Consider the following 18,819-nt stretch of genomic DNA (forward strand, 5'->3'; position numbering starts at 1 on the left):
CAAACTGCCCTCCAGTCCCACTTCTGTTGTAAACGAAGCTTCCATTCGGCGATCTTCTGGGCCCCTAACCTCTTCCGGGGTGGACCCCGTCAAATCCACAAAGAAAGAACTGGCGCCTATCGGCTGGGGAGGGGGAGTGCGTTCGGCGGGGCTAAGAGTAACATCCAGGCCAGAGAGCGCCAGTCTCCATTTCGCTGGCGCCCACCTCTGCCAGCGATCCGCCGTCCCGATGAACTCCCTGCGGACTCAAATATCGATCTAAAGGACCAGGTAATGAGGGGGTTAGCGGGGAAGCTCTACCCGCTAATCTCCCTCTTCGTTTAGGCTAATTGAGATTGTTTTCTTCTATTATTGTATTAATGTACAGTCATCTCTGTATTACTGTTTGCAAGTGACCCTTGTAAAATGAAAAATTATAAATAAACTAGTAAAAAAGGCCCGTTTCTGACACAAATGAAACGGGCGCAAGGTTTTCCTCGGAGTGTGTATGTTGGGAGAGTGTATGTGAGAGTGACTGTGTGTGTGTGTGTGTGAGAGAGAGTGAAAGTGCGAGTGTGTGTGTGAGAGAGAGAGAGAGTGAGTCTGGGTGTGAGTGTGTCTGTGAGAGTGTGTGTGTGAGAATGAGTGTGTGCAAGTGCATATGTGAGACACAGTGTGAGAGAGAGAGTGTGTTTCACACAGATACAGTGTGTGCGAGAGAGAGAGTGTGTGTGAGACACCGATTCTCTGTGAGACTGAGTGTATGAGACCAAGCGAGTGTGTGAGTGACTGTGTGACACATAGAGAGTGAATGTGATACACTGTGAGACTTAGAGTGTGTGAGAGTGAGAGACAGAAAGACAGTGAGAGAGTGTGTGTGTGACAGAGATACCTCCCTCCCTCTCTCTCTGTGGTGTCAGGCCCACCTCTCTCTCTGGTGTCTGAGATTGCCGCCACTGCACCCAAGCAATTGGTGTGCTGGAGGAGGGGGAGAGAGAGAGAGTGTGTGTGGGGGGGGGGATATGTTGGGGGGGGTTCAGCTTGGAAGAAGAGGGTTGTGGGGGGTTCAGGAAGTGTTGCCAGATGACAGTGAGAGGGTAGGGGGGGGGGGTTCAGGAAGCGATGCCAGATGACAGAGTGAGTGTGTGTGTGTGTGTGTTGGGGGGGGGGGGCAGGGGATTCAGGAAGTGCTGCCAGATGAGAGAGAGTGTGGGGGGGGGGGGAGGGGGGTTCAGGAAGCGCTGCCAGATGAGAGAGAGAGAGAGTGTGTGTGTGTGTGTTTGAGGGGTGTGGGGGGTGTGTTGGAGGGTTCAGCTTGGAAGAAGAGGGGTGTGGGGGGGTCTGGAAGTGCTGCCAGATGAGTGAGTGAGTGTGTGTGTGTGGGGGGGGGGGTGGTTTTCAAGCGTTTCCAGATGAGAGAGTGTGTGTGTGTGTGGGGGGGGGGGGGGGGTCAGGAAGCGCTGCCAGATGAGAGAGTGAGTGAGTGTGTGTGTGTGTGTGGTGGTGGTGGGTGGGGGTTCAGGAAGTGTGGCCAAATGAGAGTGAGTAAGTGTGTGTGTGGGGGGGGGGGGTTCAGGAACCGCTGCCAGATGAGTGAGTGAGTGAGTGAGGGGGGGGGGGCAGGGGTTTCAGGAAGCGCTGCCAGCTGAGAGAGAGTGTGTGTGTGTGCGTGGTGGGGGGGGTTGCCAGATGAGTGAGTGTGTGTGGGGGGGCAGGGATTTCAGGAAGCGCTGCCAGATGAGAGAGTGAGTGTGTGGTGGTGGTGGGGGGGGGTGTTGAGGAAGTGTGGCCAAATGAGAGTGAGTAAGTGTGTGTGTGTGGGGGGGGGGGGGGTTCAGGAACCGCTGCTAGATGAGTGTGTGTGTGGGGGGGGGGCAGGGGTTTCAGCAAGCGCTGCCAGATGAGAGAGTTAGTGTGTGTGTGTGGAGGGGTGGTTCAGCAAGCACTGCCAGATGTCAGTGAGTGAGTGAGTGTGTGTGTTGTATAGTTCAGTTGGGGGGGGGGATTCTGCTTGGAAGAAGAGGGAAGGAAGCGCTGCCAGATTACAGGGGTGTGTTTGTTGAGTGCCGTCACCACCTCCTCCATGCGATGCACCCCCCCCCCCCCGCCGCTGCCAACCCACCCACCGTCGAGTAGTTTTGCTGGCGGGGGACCCAAAATCCCGCCAGCAGAAGTCCTGTGTTGTCTGCTGACTCCGGCGTGATCTTCGGCATTGCTAGCCTGTGCAGGGCGGGGTTCTGTGCGTCTGACGTCCTGCACGTGCAGGACGTCAGACGCACAGAAGCCCTGCCTACAGAGGCTAGCAATGCCGAAGATCACACTGTAGTCAGAAGACAGGACTTGTGCTGGTGGGGTTTCGAGTCTCCCGCCAGCAAAGCTACGCAACGGTGGGTGGCTTGGTGGGGGTGTTGCGGGGGGCGGGCGGCGGCACAGGGGGTGGGTGTTGCACCTCCAACATTCTGTGGGCGGGGCTTCTTTGGAACTCTGGTGCTTTGGTGGGTGGCTTGGGGGGTGCGTGGGGGGGGGGGGTGTTGGACCTCGAACAGTCTGTGGGCGGGGCTTCATTGGAACTCCGGAGCTTTGGAGGTGGTTTCCCTCCAGAGTTTGTCCGCGGGTGGGTCAGGAGGTTGGTGGCCTGCCTGGGTGCGATCCCTTCATTTAGTTTTCTCTATGTTTTCCACTCTCGACGTCATGACGTTTGACGCGAGGGCGGGGCAGAGAGTCATGGTCAGTGGGGTGGCTTCACCACCATGAATTTACGAACCGTTCTGGGAGTCTGAGTGACTTCAGAACTGTGAAAGATCTGTACCTCCTCACGGGGTCCTCAGGATCTTGCCTCTGCCCTGGCCACTCTGGTTAAGAATCAGGAGACCTGGCTCAGCCTCCTAGCCCACTGCAGTCCACAGGGCAGGGCTCAAAGAAATCCAAACTCCAGAAAGCAAAAGTCAGTCAGTATCTTTATTCCCTTGGGATTCACAGTCCAGCAGTTCAGAAATAAAGCAGCCAAAAAAAAAAAAAACCATCCCACTGTTTCTCCTTTTAGAGCCACAGCACAGTAGGGTAAAAACCAACTCCACTCCACTGCTTCCAGAACTCAGTTTGTTCCACCTTAAGCAGTCTACAGCCCCATGCTCTCCTCCCCCTCCTCCCCTTTGGGAGGGGAGGAAGTGTCCATGAAGGACAGTCGAAAAAAAAACACAAGAAAAAGAAAGAAAGTGCTCCCAGTTTCCTCCTGGTGCTTTGGCAAACAGTCCCCCATAAACAGTTCCCAATAAACAACTTCTTCAGGCTTGAGCAAACACTTTCCCACAAACAGCTTTCTCCGGCTGAGAACAGTTCACACAGGGGGAGCTAATAATCCCCCTTCAAACAGCACTCTTTAACACACAGTTCAAAACAGCCTGAACTCACTTTGGGGAGAGAAAAAAAGGTCCCACCCTTTCTTGGGCCACTCTCTCAATACACTGATCCTTCTCCCGCATGCCCCTTTCTCTTCCCCTCGCAGTCCAGCTGCCATACCACGAGTTCACCTGCTTTCTCAGTTTTTTCCTTAAGGAATGAGCCCAGGCTGTGAGATCCATTGGTTCCTCCGGGCTCTCCTCTCCCTCTCTCTCCTCAGCTTCTTGCCACTCCATAGGCTCCTCGTCCCACCCACTTTTCAGCTGTTCCTCTTTCACTTGATTACCCTCCAGGGGCCCCTCCCTTGCCTTGTCAGAGTTCTCCCCTGTGGCCTGCTGGGGAAGGTAATCTCTGTACCAGGGCTTGCGCCGGGGCTACTGGGTAGTGTAGTCTTTTTCTCTCCTCCATTTTTCAGGGGGCACTACCCTTTCTCTTCTCTCTCTCTGGGGAAGTAGTAAAGGCAAGGCTCTGTTCTGTCTCCTTCTGCTCTTGAGCCTCCTCACTTCTTCCCCTTCCACTTCCATCTGCTCCACCCCCTTTTCCTCCCCTTCACAGAACATTGAGGGTGAGTTTTATTATAGTAGTTGACTAAAAAAAACAACAACAGGAGAATGGGCTAGTGAAGCGCTGTGTCCATGGGCCTTTTCTCCACATACAAATACACTGTGTGCTAGGATAGCAAGTAATAGAGGCTGAATGAATTTCAACTTTGGCACCAAAATGAAATCCGGGTTTGCCAATGCTTCAGTTTTGGCTGAAAATGCCAGTGCATTTCCAGCTGAAATCAAAACTTCCTCCCGTGACCACTCTCTGCCTGCTACCCTCCCCAGGTCTACTGGCTGCTTCGGGGCAGGAGTGATCCCAAGTTGCTCCTGACCATGCAAGACTGTCGGGGGGGGGGGGGGGGGGGGGGGGGGGGGGGGTTGCTGCATCCATCTTGAGATTGGAACTGGCATGGGCAGGAGCGACTGGGAATTTCTTCTGCCCATGCCGGTTCCAATCTCAAAATGACTGCCATGACCTCCTGCTGCAGTCTCGCAAGGCTACTGCAAGAAGTTGCAGCAGCCATTTTGACTATGGAGCCAGTGTGGGCAGGATTGACTCGGGATTGCTCCTGCCCTGAAGAGGCCACTAGACCTGGGGAAGGCCTTTGGGTGGTGGGAGGGCAGAATTTGTGGTTGGGGGCGACGGTTGAAACTGAGCTGTGAATTTTGGCTGCAGATTTGGTTTCAGTCGCCCTCTAGTGAGTTATACTTCTGATCTAGGTTGGACGAATTTGACTGAGGATGTGGAAGACCATGTACGTATGCACATTAACGCATTACCATTTGTAATTCTGTTAACCGGAAATGGCAACTGCCATTAAGGCAAATTTAAGCCACATTGAGCCTGCAAATTGGTGGGAAAATGTGGGATACAAATGCTACAAATAAAATAAAAAATAAAGAAAATTCAACTTCAATTGCATATCAAGTTAATGCAAACTCACACTTATTATCAAAATGAGAGATCAATATCCTGTTTAGCAGTACAGTTTTATTTTTCTATTCTACAAACTCCCATATTGATCTGGTTATTTTTCTGAGTAACTCTAACTGCTGTTTGCCCCAAAAAATCCACTGTAAACTTGCGCCTGCAAACCTTGAACACCATTTCAATAACTGTATCTCTAAACAGTTTGAAGTTGGATTTATTCCAGTGTAGTAAATTTAAAACAAATAGAAGAAAGTTTTTCTTCACCCAACGAGCAAACTCTGGAATTCGTTGCTGGAGAACGTAGTGAAGGCGGTTAGCTTGGCAGAGCTTAAAAAGGGGTTGGACGGTTTCCTACTACTACTACTATTACTTTTTGACATTTCTAGAGCGCTACCAGGGTTACGCAGCGCTGTACAAGAAACTAAAGGACAAGTCCATAGACCGCTACTAAATGGACTTGGGAAAAATCCACAATTTCGGGAATAACATGTATAGAATGTTTGTACGTTTGGGAAGCTTGCCAGGTGCCCTTGACCTGGATTGGCCGCTGTCGGGGACAGGATGCTGGGCTCGATGGGCCTTTGGTCTTTTCCCAGTATGGCATTACTTATGTACTTAATGTTTTATACTTCTCTTAGAATGTTTTTTTAACTAAATTAGTCTGTAATGTATTGCCTATGTGTGACTGATGTATATATTGTTTTTATATAGCTCCCTAATTTAATTGCATAATCCACTGATTTATAACACAGTCCACTGGGTTTCTTTTATGGTCCAATGGTCTTTTTAGTTTGTCATTTTCTCTTTTTAGTTTGTTTTACCTTGGTTATTTTTATACGCAAAGAGTCCTAAATTTTTGAATAATATTCTTATGTATATTATCTGTCATTTAGAGTTTGACTGTGACCCTGACACTGGTGGTTTGTTCCACCAAAACACGGACTGTGTTGGGTCCCTAAATAGGTGCTGTGAATAAAGTATCTTTAAGTGACATTTCCTGTGGTAGATCATCTTTTGGCCAGTCTCTACCTTTTCAAGTTTGTTTTTGCTAATGCTTTTCTGCAATACAGCTTACCATGTAGCTGAGGGGCGAAGTGCAGATGGGGATAAGATGCTAAACTGCTAAAGAAAATTATTTAAATCCAAAGGTCTTATTTTCTTGCCTAGTACTAAGCATTTAATTTATTTATGTATTTATAGCCCACCCATCACAATCACAAATTAACATTCAAAATAATCACACATGGGTCCTTTTACTAAGCTGTTATAAGTGCTAGCATGCGCTTACCATGGCTTAAAAGGGCTTACTGCAGGATGTAGTAAAATCTCAATATGCACACGCAACCCACACACTAAAAAAATTCCAGAATTTTTCTTGGAGGGGGTGTATCTGGGGATGGAGAGTGGGTGTGACAGTGTGAATCAGCGCAACCACATTACTATGTGCTAACTGATTAGTGTGGGATTAGCACGTGACCACTTACTGCCTACAAAATGGATGGCAATAGGGGCTCACTTGCTAATGGCAACATTAGTGTATGGTCATTAATTTGGAAAATGGAAAATCTGTCATTTTCCGGCTGCGGTAAAGTGGCGTTAGCATGCAGGAAAGACCCATGTAAGGGCACTCTAAGACTGTGACTTATCACAGCTTAGTAAAAGAACCCCATAAAAACAAAACATAAGAAACTAACACATAAACTAACAACACACATAAAAACCAAGAAATAAAACAGCATCAATTACTCATCATTATTAAAAGTATCTCAAAACGGAAATATATTTAAATGGTACCTTAAAAGCATGCTAAATCTAGTTCCCCATGCTCCTAAATAGGAAAAGTTAGTCCCTATGAGCCATTCTGAAAGGGCATGCAGGTTCTTACCTCCAAAGACAGCAAAAAGGCAGAACATGACGGGGTAGAAGAAGCCCAAACTTAAAGTGAAGGCGTATTCATGGACTACAGCAGAGCTTAGAAAAACAGCCAGCATGGCCACTGTCCGAAACTTCTTATTGAGTAGCTGGATATACAACAAAGGAAATAAAAAGAAAAATGGCCTCGTCAGAACAGCTCCATCCATAGATTGTGTTCTGTTGGCAGAGGAGCTCAAAACAGTGTTTGGGGAGAGCAGCAATTCATTTTAATTCTGCTTATAAACTGTTGATTTTTGGTAATGACTGCAAAATAGCATTTACAGCAAAATACACAGACATATGGGAGTCATATTGAGTAAGCTGGTGAGTAGAAAAGTCAAGAGAATATGTGATTATCAATAGCTGGATATTCAATGGCACTTATGTGCACTGAATGTAATTGGATAAAGAAATCCAATTATCTTTGAGACATCCCATGCTGGTGACCAGATTTATCTGACTAAACTCAAACCATGCCCTTGGAATGCCTCAAACCTTTTTTTGATCATTCCAAAATGTAAACACTGCAAGGTGAGGAAGGTTCAATTTGAAATGCCAAGATTTCTCCAGGTAACTCCTAAAGCTGCTCAGACAAATCCTTTGAATACTGGATGCACTATGGAAATTGTTCCTATGGATAGTACGTATTAGGGGCAGTTTACAACTTGTCTGCATTGTTTCAAATCTCAAGTTTATTCTTATTTGATATACCTGCTGGGGCTTTGCCATCATAGTGGTTTGCAATAAGTATTAATAAAATAAAAGTCAGAAATTACATATCCATAATGAAAGAAGATAATACTCTTGGCCTCATTTTCCTATATTCTCATTGACACCTGAAACCTTTATTTTTGTGATTATTGTCACACACTATCCCCTGGATTCTATATATGGCGCCTAGATTCCGCACGGAGATACGCGTGTGACTTCATTGGCATAACAAGGTAATCAGCATTTTTAACAGCATTAAACAAGCAATAATGAGCATTAATTGGCAATTATCACATTTTATTCCTATGGGTCCTGCTGTAGACAACTTGAGCCAAGCTTTAGTAAAAGACCCCCTAAGTGTACTGCATAAAGAACTGTGCCTAAATTGCAAAGCTTGCAGTTCAAAATAAACATGTGTAGCTTAAAAGGGGCTTATTTATGGCCGTCTTTATGGGCATTTTGTGGCCATTCCACAATTTCTGCGCATAAGTACAGAATACGGGTCAGTGCGCTTAAATCTATCTGCAGTGAGTTACACCAGGTTTTTATTGGCGTAAATGGGCATGCGTAGATTTAGGCACTACAGTATCAACTAAGCATATTCTATACACCATGCCTAAATCGTATAGAGTACGTTTAATTCCGCGCAGAATTTTTAGGCACCATGTATAGAATCTAGCCCTATGGAGCTTATTTTCAAAGCATTAAATGCTTTGAAAATACACCTCAATGAATCCAATTATGAAGTTGGAGCACAATCTCAAGGCGGGAGCATCAGTAAACCACAAAAATTCACCCAACGCCAAACAGGAATTAACCCAAAGCACTGATACCTCAGCAGCGACTTGTTCCACATGAGGCTCTCATTCATGGTTCACCCAGCATCTTCACTGAGTCAGTAATATGTTTTGGTCTGCTCTTTTATTTGAAAAAGATCAATAAAACTGAAATATGTTAATATTGAGGGGCATAATGAAACAGGGTGCCCATCTCAAAGGGCGCCCATCTCCGAGGACATCCCCGTGAAGGGGCGGGGCATCTCATATTATTGAAACAAGATGGGCATCCATCTTTCGTTTCAGGGACGCCCAAATCTCAACATTTAGGTCGACCTAAATGTTGAGATCGCCGACCTTAGAGATGGGCGACCTCAGTTTTCGCCGATAATGGAAACCGAGGACGGCCATCTCAAAAACGACCAAATCCAAGGCATTTGGTCATGGAAGGAGCCAGCATTTGAAGTGCACTGGTCCCCCTCACATGCCAGGACACCAACCTGGCACCCTAGGGGGCACTGCAGTGGACTTCAGAAATTGCTCCCAGGTGCATAGCTCCCTTACCTTCGGTGCTGAGCCCCCCAAACCCCCCCAAAAATCCACAACTGTACACCACTACCATACCGTTAGGGATGAAGGGGGGCACCTATATGTGGGTACAGTGGGTTTCGGGTGGGTTTTGAAGGGCTCACACCACAAGTGTAACAGGTGGGGGGGGGGATGGGCCTGGGTCCGCCTGCCTGAAGTGCACTGCACCAACTGCTCCAAGGACTGCATACTGCTGTCAGGGAGCTGGGTATGACATTTGAGGCTGGCATAGAGGCTGGAAAAAATGTTTTACATTTTTTTTTTAGGATAGGAGGGGGTTGGTAACCACTGGGGGAGTAAGGGGAGGTCATCCCCGATTCCCTCCGGTGGTCATCTGGTCAGTTCGGGCACCTTTTCAAGGCTTGGTTGTGAAAAAAAAGGGACCAAGTAAAGTCGGCCAAATGCTCATTAGGGATGCCCTTCTTTTTTCCATTATCGGCCGAGGACGCCCATCTCTTAACCACGCCCCCGTCCTGCCTTCGCTATGCTGCCGACACACCCCCTTGAACTTTGGTCATTCCCATGACAGAAAGCAGTTGAGGGCGCCCAAAATCAGCTTTTGATTATGTCGATTTGAGCGACCTTAGGAGAAGGACGCCCATCTCCCAATTTGTGTCAGAAGATGGGCGCCCTTCTCCTTCGAAAATAAGCAGGAGAGTAGCAAAGAGCACTTCTCCTTTCTTCCTCAAAATGTACCACCTGTTCCTCTGATCCCATTCCCACCCACCTTCTTAATGCCATCTCACCTGCTCTTATTCCTTTTATCTGTCACATTCTCAACCTCTCACTTTCCACTGCAACTGTCACTACTGCCTTTAAACATGCTGTGGTCACACCTCTCCTTAAAAAGCCTTCACTCGACCCTACTTGTCCCTCTAATTACCGACCCATCTCCCTCCTCCCTTTTCTCTCCAAATTACTTGAGCGTGCTGTTCACCACCGCTGCCTTGATTTTCTCTCCTCACATGCTATTCTTGATCCACTACAATCTGGTTTTCACCCTCTCCACTCAACCGAAACTGCGCTTACTAAAGTCTCCAATGACTATTACTGGCTAAATCCAGAGGTCTCTATTCCATCCTCAATCTTCTTGATATTTCCGCTGCTTTTGACACTGTCGACCACAGCATACTCCTTGATACCCTGTCCTCACTTGGATTCCAGGGCTCTGTCCTTTCCTGGTTCTCTTCCTACCTCTCCCTCCGCACCTTCAGTGTTCACTCTGGTGGATCCTCTTCTACTTCTATCCCTCTGCCTGTCGGCGTACCTCAGGGTTCTGTTCTTGGTCCCCTCCTCTTTTCTATCTACACTTCTTCCCTTGGTTCATTAATCTCATCCCATGGCTTTTCCTACCATCTCTATGCTGATGACTTCCAAATCTACCTTTCTACCCCTGATATCTCACCTTGCATCCAAACCAAAGTTTCAGCGTGCTTGTCTGAAATTGCTGTCTGGTTGTCTCAACTCCACCTGAAACTAACATGACCAAAACCGAGCTTCTCATTTTTCCCCCCAAACCCACCTCCCCACTCCCCCCGTTTTCTATTTCTCTTGATGGCTCTCTCATTCTCCCTGTCTCCTCAGCTCAAAACCTTGGGGTCATCTTTGACTCTTCTCTCTCCTTTTCTGCTCATATCCAGCAGATCGCCAAGACCTGTCGTTTCTTTCTTTACAACATCTGTAAAATCCGCCCCTTTCTTTCCGAGCACTCTACCAAAACCCTCATCCACACCCTTGTCACCTCTCGTTTAGACTACTGCAATCTGGTTCTTGCTGGCCTCCCACTTAGTCACCTCTCCCCTCTCCAATCGGTTCAAAACTCTGCTGCCCGTCTTGTCTTCCGCCAGGTTCGCTTTACTCATACTACCCCTCTCCTCAAGTCGCTTCACTGGCTCCCTATCCGTTTTCGCATCCTGTTCAAACTTCTTCTACTAACCTATAAATGTACTCACTCTGCTGCTCCCCAGTATCTCTCCACACTCATCCTTCCCTACACCCCTTCCCGTGCACTCCGCTCCATGGATAAATCCTTCTTATCTGTTCCCTTCTCCACTACTGCCAACTCCAGACTTCGCGCCTTCTGTCTCGCTGCACCCTACGCCTGGAATAAACTTCCTGAGCCTCTATGTCTTGCCCCATCCTTGGCCACCTTTAAATCTAGACTGAAAGCCCACCTCTTTAACATTGCTTTTGACTCGTAACCACTCACCTCCACCTACCCTCCTCTCCTCCTTCCTGTACACATGAATTGATTTGATTTGCTTACTTTATTTTTTGTCTATTAGATTGTAAGCTCTTTGAGCAGGGACTGTCTTTCTTCTATGTTTGTGCAGCGCTGCGTACGCCTTGTAGCGCTATAGAAATGCTAAATAGTAGTAGTAGTAGTGAATCACAGACCGACCGACTTTGGCCATGTTTCGCTGCTGCATCAGGGATGGTCAAAGCAAACGTGCTCACACCATTTCTGCACATCTCAAAGATGTTAGATGGTGTTTGACCGTCCCTGATGCAGTAGCAAAACATGGCCCGTGTCAGTCAGTCTATGATGTTTTTCAAATAAAATAATGGTTATAAAAGCTAATTATAAGAGTGAACCAAAGCATATTATTGACCCAGTGAAGAGGCTAGGTGAGCTATGAATGAGAGGCTCATGTGAAACGTGTCACCACTGAGGTGTCAGTTCTTTGGGTTAATTCCTGTTTGGCGTTGGGTGACTTTGTTGAAAATATGCCTCCACGTATCTCAATGTAATTATATTAAGTAAAATATGTTAAAGAACAAAAATCTTTATCTTAGCTGAATTTTATCTATTTATCTATCTATATGTAACAGGGGCAATTACCAAAGTTATTTTGCCCGCAGACATGCACACTTTCCCACTGAAACTTGCTGCAGATACTTAGCCATCATGGCCAGCCCTACCATTGAGTGACTGTTTTTCACACATGGCCCTGCTTTTCTGCTCTACTATTCAGCTCCTACCATCTTATGCAAATGAGGCCTCACAATGAGCGTACGCATAACCTCGCCTCCCTCTGCATTCCCAATAGACCACCCATGTTAGCTGGACACACCTGTGCCTGCTTTCTACACACATTGTATTCCGATCCCATTTAAAATATACCCCAGGAATACCTTCTCTAAATGTGAATAGAAATACATGCACATTCTTTTAGCCATATCACAGAACAATTGTAAAACAACCAATTTACAGATTCTAAATGTCTATTTATCTGTGTAAATGTCTTTGGAAATCAGCCTTCAGCTCAGACAGCTCAAAAGGCAGTCAGATAGGTATGCCCCCCCCCCCCCCCCCCCCCCCCGGTATACAGTGGTAAAAAGCAGCATCAGACATCAATCAAAAAGAAAATAAGTTTAAAAAATATATTTTTACCTAGTCTGGAGCTGTGTTCCTAATCAGCTTTTAAGACCATTGTCGAGCCTATCAGAAAGCTGCACACACAGCTCCTGCATAGGATCAACTGGATGTAGCAACACCAGTAAGAAGGCATAACACAAATTCCCTGAGACACATCAAAATCCCAGAATACTAGGAAATATTCCTTCCGCTGAGGACACGTAGGACTGTAAAATCTTCACTTATGGGCGACATGAGTTCTGGAGCCTGATACATGAAGCAGTACCCCAGCAACTTTTTTTTATAAGCCTTTGGGGAGGCTCACCGTGCATTCATATCTGTTCATGTTTGCCACTGTTGCATCGGACCTCCACAGTCTAATATTTTCCATGGAGCCAGTTGGATCTGTTTTTCCGTAGTGGTTGCTGTGCCTTAAAAATTCCCATGCCAGGTTCTGTCAGTGACATCCATAGGTGAGGATTTTACAATCCTGCTTGTCCTCAGAGAATTATCTTTACATGATGGCAAATTGCGAAGCAGATTTTATTTTTAGGGACTGGTTTAAACTGATTTCCATTAAAACCTCAGGTGAGTATGTATTAGTGAAACTGTATGATACAAGGGATACAATGAGAGAATTGAGGTGATTAGTTTAAATTACCAGTAAACAATAGTTTTACTTTTTTGAATTAAAACTAAAATACAGAGTTTGATAATTATGATAATAGTTATAATATGGAGAGCCTAGTAGCGCTTTAGAAATGTTAAGTAGTAGTAGTAGTAGTAGGTTGTGGGTAGGGCTGAATTTGATCAGACTTTGGAAATACTTTTGTGCACAGTTAGGGGGCCTTTTACTAAAGCATAAGTGCCCAATTATTGCATGGTAATTGCAAAAATTGCTTTATTACAATGGTCTTCATTCATTTTTAAGCTGGGACCACTTTGGATTCTAATGAGCTGAAGGAGAGCTGACAAATATCTTCTCAAGTGGGGCCATGACATTGCTGACTAGTGTGTATCAATGACATCCATCCCCACCAGCCCACCTTGAAATTTCATTGGGGGTTATCCTCGAGGTTGTGAACATTTCCAAATGCATTCTCTTTTGTCTATAGAGAAATGTCTTGTCCTTCAAGTATATGGCTCTTCCCCTTGTCCGCTTTCTCCTTTCTGTCCTGAACCTGGGTAGAGAGGCAGAGTAGCAGGAAAAAAACAAAACAATGAAGACTGCTCCAGAGGTCTCCGGGGGCTGTCATTGGCCTCTGGGCTTTGCACTGAAGAAATCTGCTTTATTATAATTTTTGGCATTATCTAATGTTAAAATTTAGTGCTGTGCAACCATAGGAATGGGAGGGCATAATTTAACCTGGCTGACCTTTGAATCTGCAATGAAGCCCCTCTATAACCAGAAAACAGGCTGACCCAGAAACTAGTGTGATTGGGCTCTCTGCTAAAGCTCAGTGCAGGGTTTTCTAAAAGTGTGCCACAGTGCAGTAAGCAAATAACATGGTAGTTAGGCTATCCCCAGGATTCTGTATATCGCACTGAGATTTCCACACCAGAATCAAAGCGTATTCAATAACAATGCCCATAACTTAGTTATCAAGCTAATCAGCACTATTAATATCCAATTATCAAGCATTTATCATCACAAAATTGGCATTAATTAGAATTTGTGCGTGCTGCATATTCTGTAACGTGGTACACCTAAATTCTAAGTTGCATAGTTGAAAAGTAGGTGTGGTTATAGACGTGGAATAGGTGATTCATGGGTGTTTCTAAAATCTACGCGCATTGTTATAGAACATACCCGCTCCACACCTAATTTAGTTCTCAGGATTCACACTGGGTTTTAGTTGGCTTAATTGACTTTGACTGAATTTAGTCATGTGGACCAGTGCTCAGCATATTCTATATACCGTGTGGAAATTTAAGCCTGTTCTATAAAATATAGGTGTACTTTAGAGAATAAACCTAGGCGTATTTTGTTTTCTGCATGGAATTTTCAGGCGCTATATATAGAATCTAGCCCTATATACAAAAAATGTGTATTAATATGCCACATACATGTGCACATGGGGCTGAAATAACAGTAGCTATATTTGGTGAGAAAATTGTACTGGCACCCAGATTGCATGTGTGCATCCGCGTATGTGTTGGATGATATCCTATACATATAATTTTTGCAATCCTATTATTTTACATAAGCACATAAGTAATGCCACACTGGGAAAAGACCAAGGGTCCATCGAGCCCAGCATCCTGTCCACGACAGTGGCCAATCCAGGCCAAGGGCACCTGGCAAGCTTCCCAAATGAACAAACATTCTATATATGTTATTCCTGGAATTGTGGACTTTTCCCAAGTCCATTTAGTAGTGGTTTATGGACTTGTCTTTTAGGAAACCGTCTAACCCCTTTTTAAACTCTGCCAAGCTAACCGCCTTCACCACGTTCTCCGGCAACGAATTCCAGAGTTTAATTATGCGTTGGGTGAAGAAAAATTTTCTCCGCTTTGTTTTAAATTTACTACACTGTAGTTTCAACGCATGCCCCCTAGTCCTAGTATTTTTGGAAAGCGTGAACAGACGCTTCACATCCACCTGTTCCACTCCACTCATTATTTTATATACCTCTATCATGTCTCCCCTCAGCCGTCTCTTCTCCAAACTGAAAAGCCCTAGCCTCCTTAGTCTTTCTTCATAGGGAAGTCGTCCCATCCCCACTATCATTTTAGTCGCCCTTCACTGCACCTTTTCCAATTCTACTATATCTTTCTTGAGATGCGGCGACCAGAAATGAACACAATACTCAAGATGCGGTTGCACCATGGAGCGATACAACGGCATTATAACATCCTCACACCTGTTTTCCATACTTTTCCTAATAATGCCCAACATTCTATTAGCTTTCCTAACCGCAGCAGCACACTGAGCAGAAGGTTTCAGTGTATTATCAACGACGACACCCAGATCCCTTTCTTGGTCCGTAACCCCTAACGTGGAACCTTGCATGACGTAGCTATAAATATATGTGTGTGCATTCAGTTGGGGTGCCAATATATGATGTTTGAAAATACAGCAGTCTAGCATTTCTTTGTTCCTGCTGTCACAAAATGCCTAGCACGTGCCTGGAGTTAACCCTGCAGCCACGGGGAGGGTCTGTCCCCAGCACTGCTCAGGTCCTTCTGTACCTGCTGCTTTGCTCTACACTAGCACCTTCCACCCCATCGACTAGGTCCCACTTGCCTCTGGGTCAGTCTCCCACTCTGAAGTTATTCCCCGGTGATTTCTAGGTTACTGAGGCCACACTCTCAGGAGTCCCACAGTTCCTGGAAAGCACTTACAGACCCAACACATAAGTACTACTACTTAACATTTCTAGAGCGCTACTAGGGTTATGCAGCGCTGTGGGTTTCTTGTATATAGATGTTTGTATACAGCCATCACTGATTGAGACCGTGGTGTCCAAAAATTTGACTTTTTCTGGGGAGTAGTCAATTTTGAATCCTACATACCATCCTATAATCAGATTCAAAATTGACTACTCCCCAGAAAAAGTCAATTTTTTGGACACCATGGTCTCAATCAGTGATGGCTGTATACAAACATCTATATACAAGAAACCCACAGACAGATGCAGCTACCTCCACAACTCCAGCTTCCATCCTTCACATACAAAAAGATCCATCATTTACAGCCAAGCCACAAGATACCACCGTATCTGCTCTGACCCAGGGGACAGAGACAGACACCTTAAAAGCCTGACTGAATCTTTCAAACAGAAGGGCTACAACCCCAAAATAATCTCCAAGAATATTGCCTCCTCCCTCAAAACACCCAGGGAGAATCTGCTACAGTACAAAAAGAAAAAATCCACAGACAGAATCCCGCTTGTAGTGACATACAATCCAGAGCTGGAAAAACTGAGGAAAATCATAAGAGATCTACAACCTATACTCCAGGAGGATGAATTACTCATAGGCGTAGACTGGGGGGGGGGGGCGAGGGGGGGCAATGCCCCCCCCAAACGATGCGAGGCGCCGCCGCGCCATTAGTTAAAAAAAAAAAAAAACCACATGCAGGCACGCGCTCCTGTCCATCGCTTGGCTTCCCTGCCCTCTCTATCTGCGTCCCGCCTTCCTCTGACGTCATTTCCTTTCGGGCGGGACGCAGACAGAGAGGGCAGGGAAGCCAAGCGGACGGAGAGGAGCGTGTCCGTCTACCCCTCTCTCTTCCTCCCTCCCTCCGGCGCAGGCAGCAGTTTTTTCCAGCGTTCCTGGCAGCGGTAGCGATGTACACGCTGCCTCTGGCTCTGCCCCGAAGCCTTCTCTTCAAGTTCCTGTTCCCGCATAGGTGGGAACATGAACTTGAAGAGAAAGCTTCCGGGGCAGACCGAAGGCAGCGTGTACATCGCTACCGCTGCCAGGAACGCTGAAAAAGCTGAAGACTGTTGCCTGCGCCGGAGGGAGGGAGGAAGAGAGGGGGTAAACGGAGTCCCATCTTGGACCTCGCGGGGGGGGGGAGCAGAGGGAAGATGGATGGGACTGGGAGGGGTGGGAAGCAGAGGGAAGGAGCAGGAGATGAATGGGACTGGGAGGGGTGGGAAGCAGAGGGAAGGAGCAGGAGATGAATGGAACTGGGAGGGGTGGGAAGCAGAGGGAAGGAGCAAGAGATGGATGGGACTGCGAGGGGTGGGGAGCAGAGGGATGGACCAGGAGATGGATGGGATTGGGAGAGGTCAGGCACAGCAGAGGGAAGGAGCAGAAGATGGATGGGACGGAGGGATGGTGAGCAGAGGGAAGGAACAGAAGATGGATGGGACTGGGAGCGTTGGGAGCAGAGGGAAGGACCAGGAGATGGATGGGACTGGGAGCGTTGGGAGCAGAGGGAAGGACCAGGAGATGGATTGGACTGGGAGGGGTGGGGAGCAGAGGGAAGGAGCAACAGATGGATGGGACTGGGAGCGTTGGGAGCAGAGGGAAGGAGCAAGAGATGGATTGGACTGGGAGGGGTGGGGAGCAGAGGGAAGGAGCAGGAGATGGATGGGGTTGGGAGAGTTGGGAGCAGAGGGAAGGACCAGGAGATGGATGGGACTGGGAGCGTTGGGAGCAGAGGGAAGGACCAGGAGATGGATTGGACTGGGAGGGGTGGGGAGCAGAGGGAAGGAGCAACAGATGGATGGGACTGGGAGCGTTGGGAGCAGAGGGAAGGAGCAAGAGATGGTTGGGACTGGGAGGGGTGGGGAGCAGAGGGAAGGAGCAACAGATGGATGGGACTGGGAGGGTGGGGAGCAGAGGGAAGCCTACTGGAAAGAAGACACTGCATAAAACAGAAGACACTGGGATCAAAGCGAATAGAAAAACTAAATGATCAGACAACAAAGGTAAATAAAAGTATTTTATTCATAATTTAATTGAAATGTGTCAGCTTTTTGAAATGTGCATCTGTGATATTTTGCCTGTAAATTTCATTTCCTTCCTCCATATTAGCATATTCATTTGCATATGTATATATGCAAATGATATGCTAATATGCTCCGCCCATTATTTGCCCCCCCAAATGAAACAGTCAAACTACGCCTATGGAATTACTGAAAGAGATATTCCCATCCCCACCAGTACTGGCCTTCCGACAGCCACCCAATTTAAAACACAAGCTAATCAGAAGTAAACTTCCGTCACAGACTGAAAAGGAACAGAAGGGCACACTTCCCTGCAATTTATCCAGTTGCAAACTATGCCAAAATATTTCACAGGACCCCAAAGTCATCCACAAAGGAAAGATATTCAACATAAAGGGATCTTTCACTTGCTCATCTTCCAATGTGGTATATATCATTCAGTGTAAAAAATGTAACGAAGGATGCTATATTGGAGAAACAGGCCAGATGCTTAAGACAAGATTCAATTTACATAGACATCATATGAACAATACTGGTGCCAGCAGGGTTCCCACGCCTGTTGGTCAACATTTTACAGGACCAGGACACTGTACCAGTGACTTCACAGTGAGAATCCTGAAAGGTAACTTTAAAACCATACAAGAACGTAAGACCTTTGAAGTCAGAATGATTGAATATTTTAACACCCAACAGAAAGGACTTAACAAGGATCTGGGGTTCCTAGCCCATTATAAACCATAAAGCTGTATGTCTCTGTTGATCACCCTCCCCTCACCTATCCACACCCATCCTGTTAGAATATCAATGATATGCTTTGATGTCCCCATGCATACTTCCTACCCACCCCCCTCCTCCCACCCTGTCAGACTGTCATAGTAATGCTTGAATGTTTTCACTTATATACACTGTCAGCTAGCACATTTGCTTATTTCCGATCTGAGGAAGAAGGGCAACCTTCGAAAGCTAATCAAGAAATGTATTAAGTTATGTCCAATAAAAAAGGTATCATCTTATTTTCTTTTCCATGTTTTATTTTGTTTGATTTCTATTGATAACAACAACAAAAAAAAGACAGTCGCCATCTGCTGGCCACACAAGGGAAATGCACTGGGGAACAAATATGTCATACATTCACTTAAGAAGTCCCATGTTTTGAAACACCTCCCCACTTTAAGAGAGACCTCGGTTCCAGACTGTGGCCTCTTCAGTCCGCTGG

At 46.4% G+C, this 18,819-nt stretch overlaps 1 protein-coding gene across 1 annotated transcript in view; it reads right to left on the reverse strand.

Annotated features, from left to right (window-relative positions):
* Positions 1-18,819, reverse strand: part of LOC115464627 (sterol O-acyltransferase 2-like) — a 327,319-nt gene that overhangs the window by 11,428 nt on the left and 297,072 nt on the right. Inside the window, 1 exon segment of the mRNA XM_030194991.1 lies at positions 6,740-6,875. Within this exon segment, the coding sequence (XP_030050851.1) occupies positions 6,740-6,875 (136 nt within the window).

This window comes from Microcaecilia unicolor, chromosome 3 (genome assembly GCF_901765095.1).
Source record: "Microcaecilia unicolor chromosome 3, aMicUni1.1, whole genome shotgun sequence".
Lineage (NCBI taxonomy): Eukaryota > Metazoa > Chordata > Amphibia > Gymnophiona > Siphonopidae > Microcaecilia > Microcaecilia unicolor.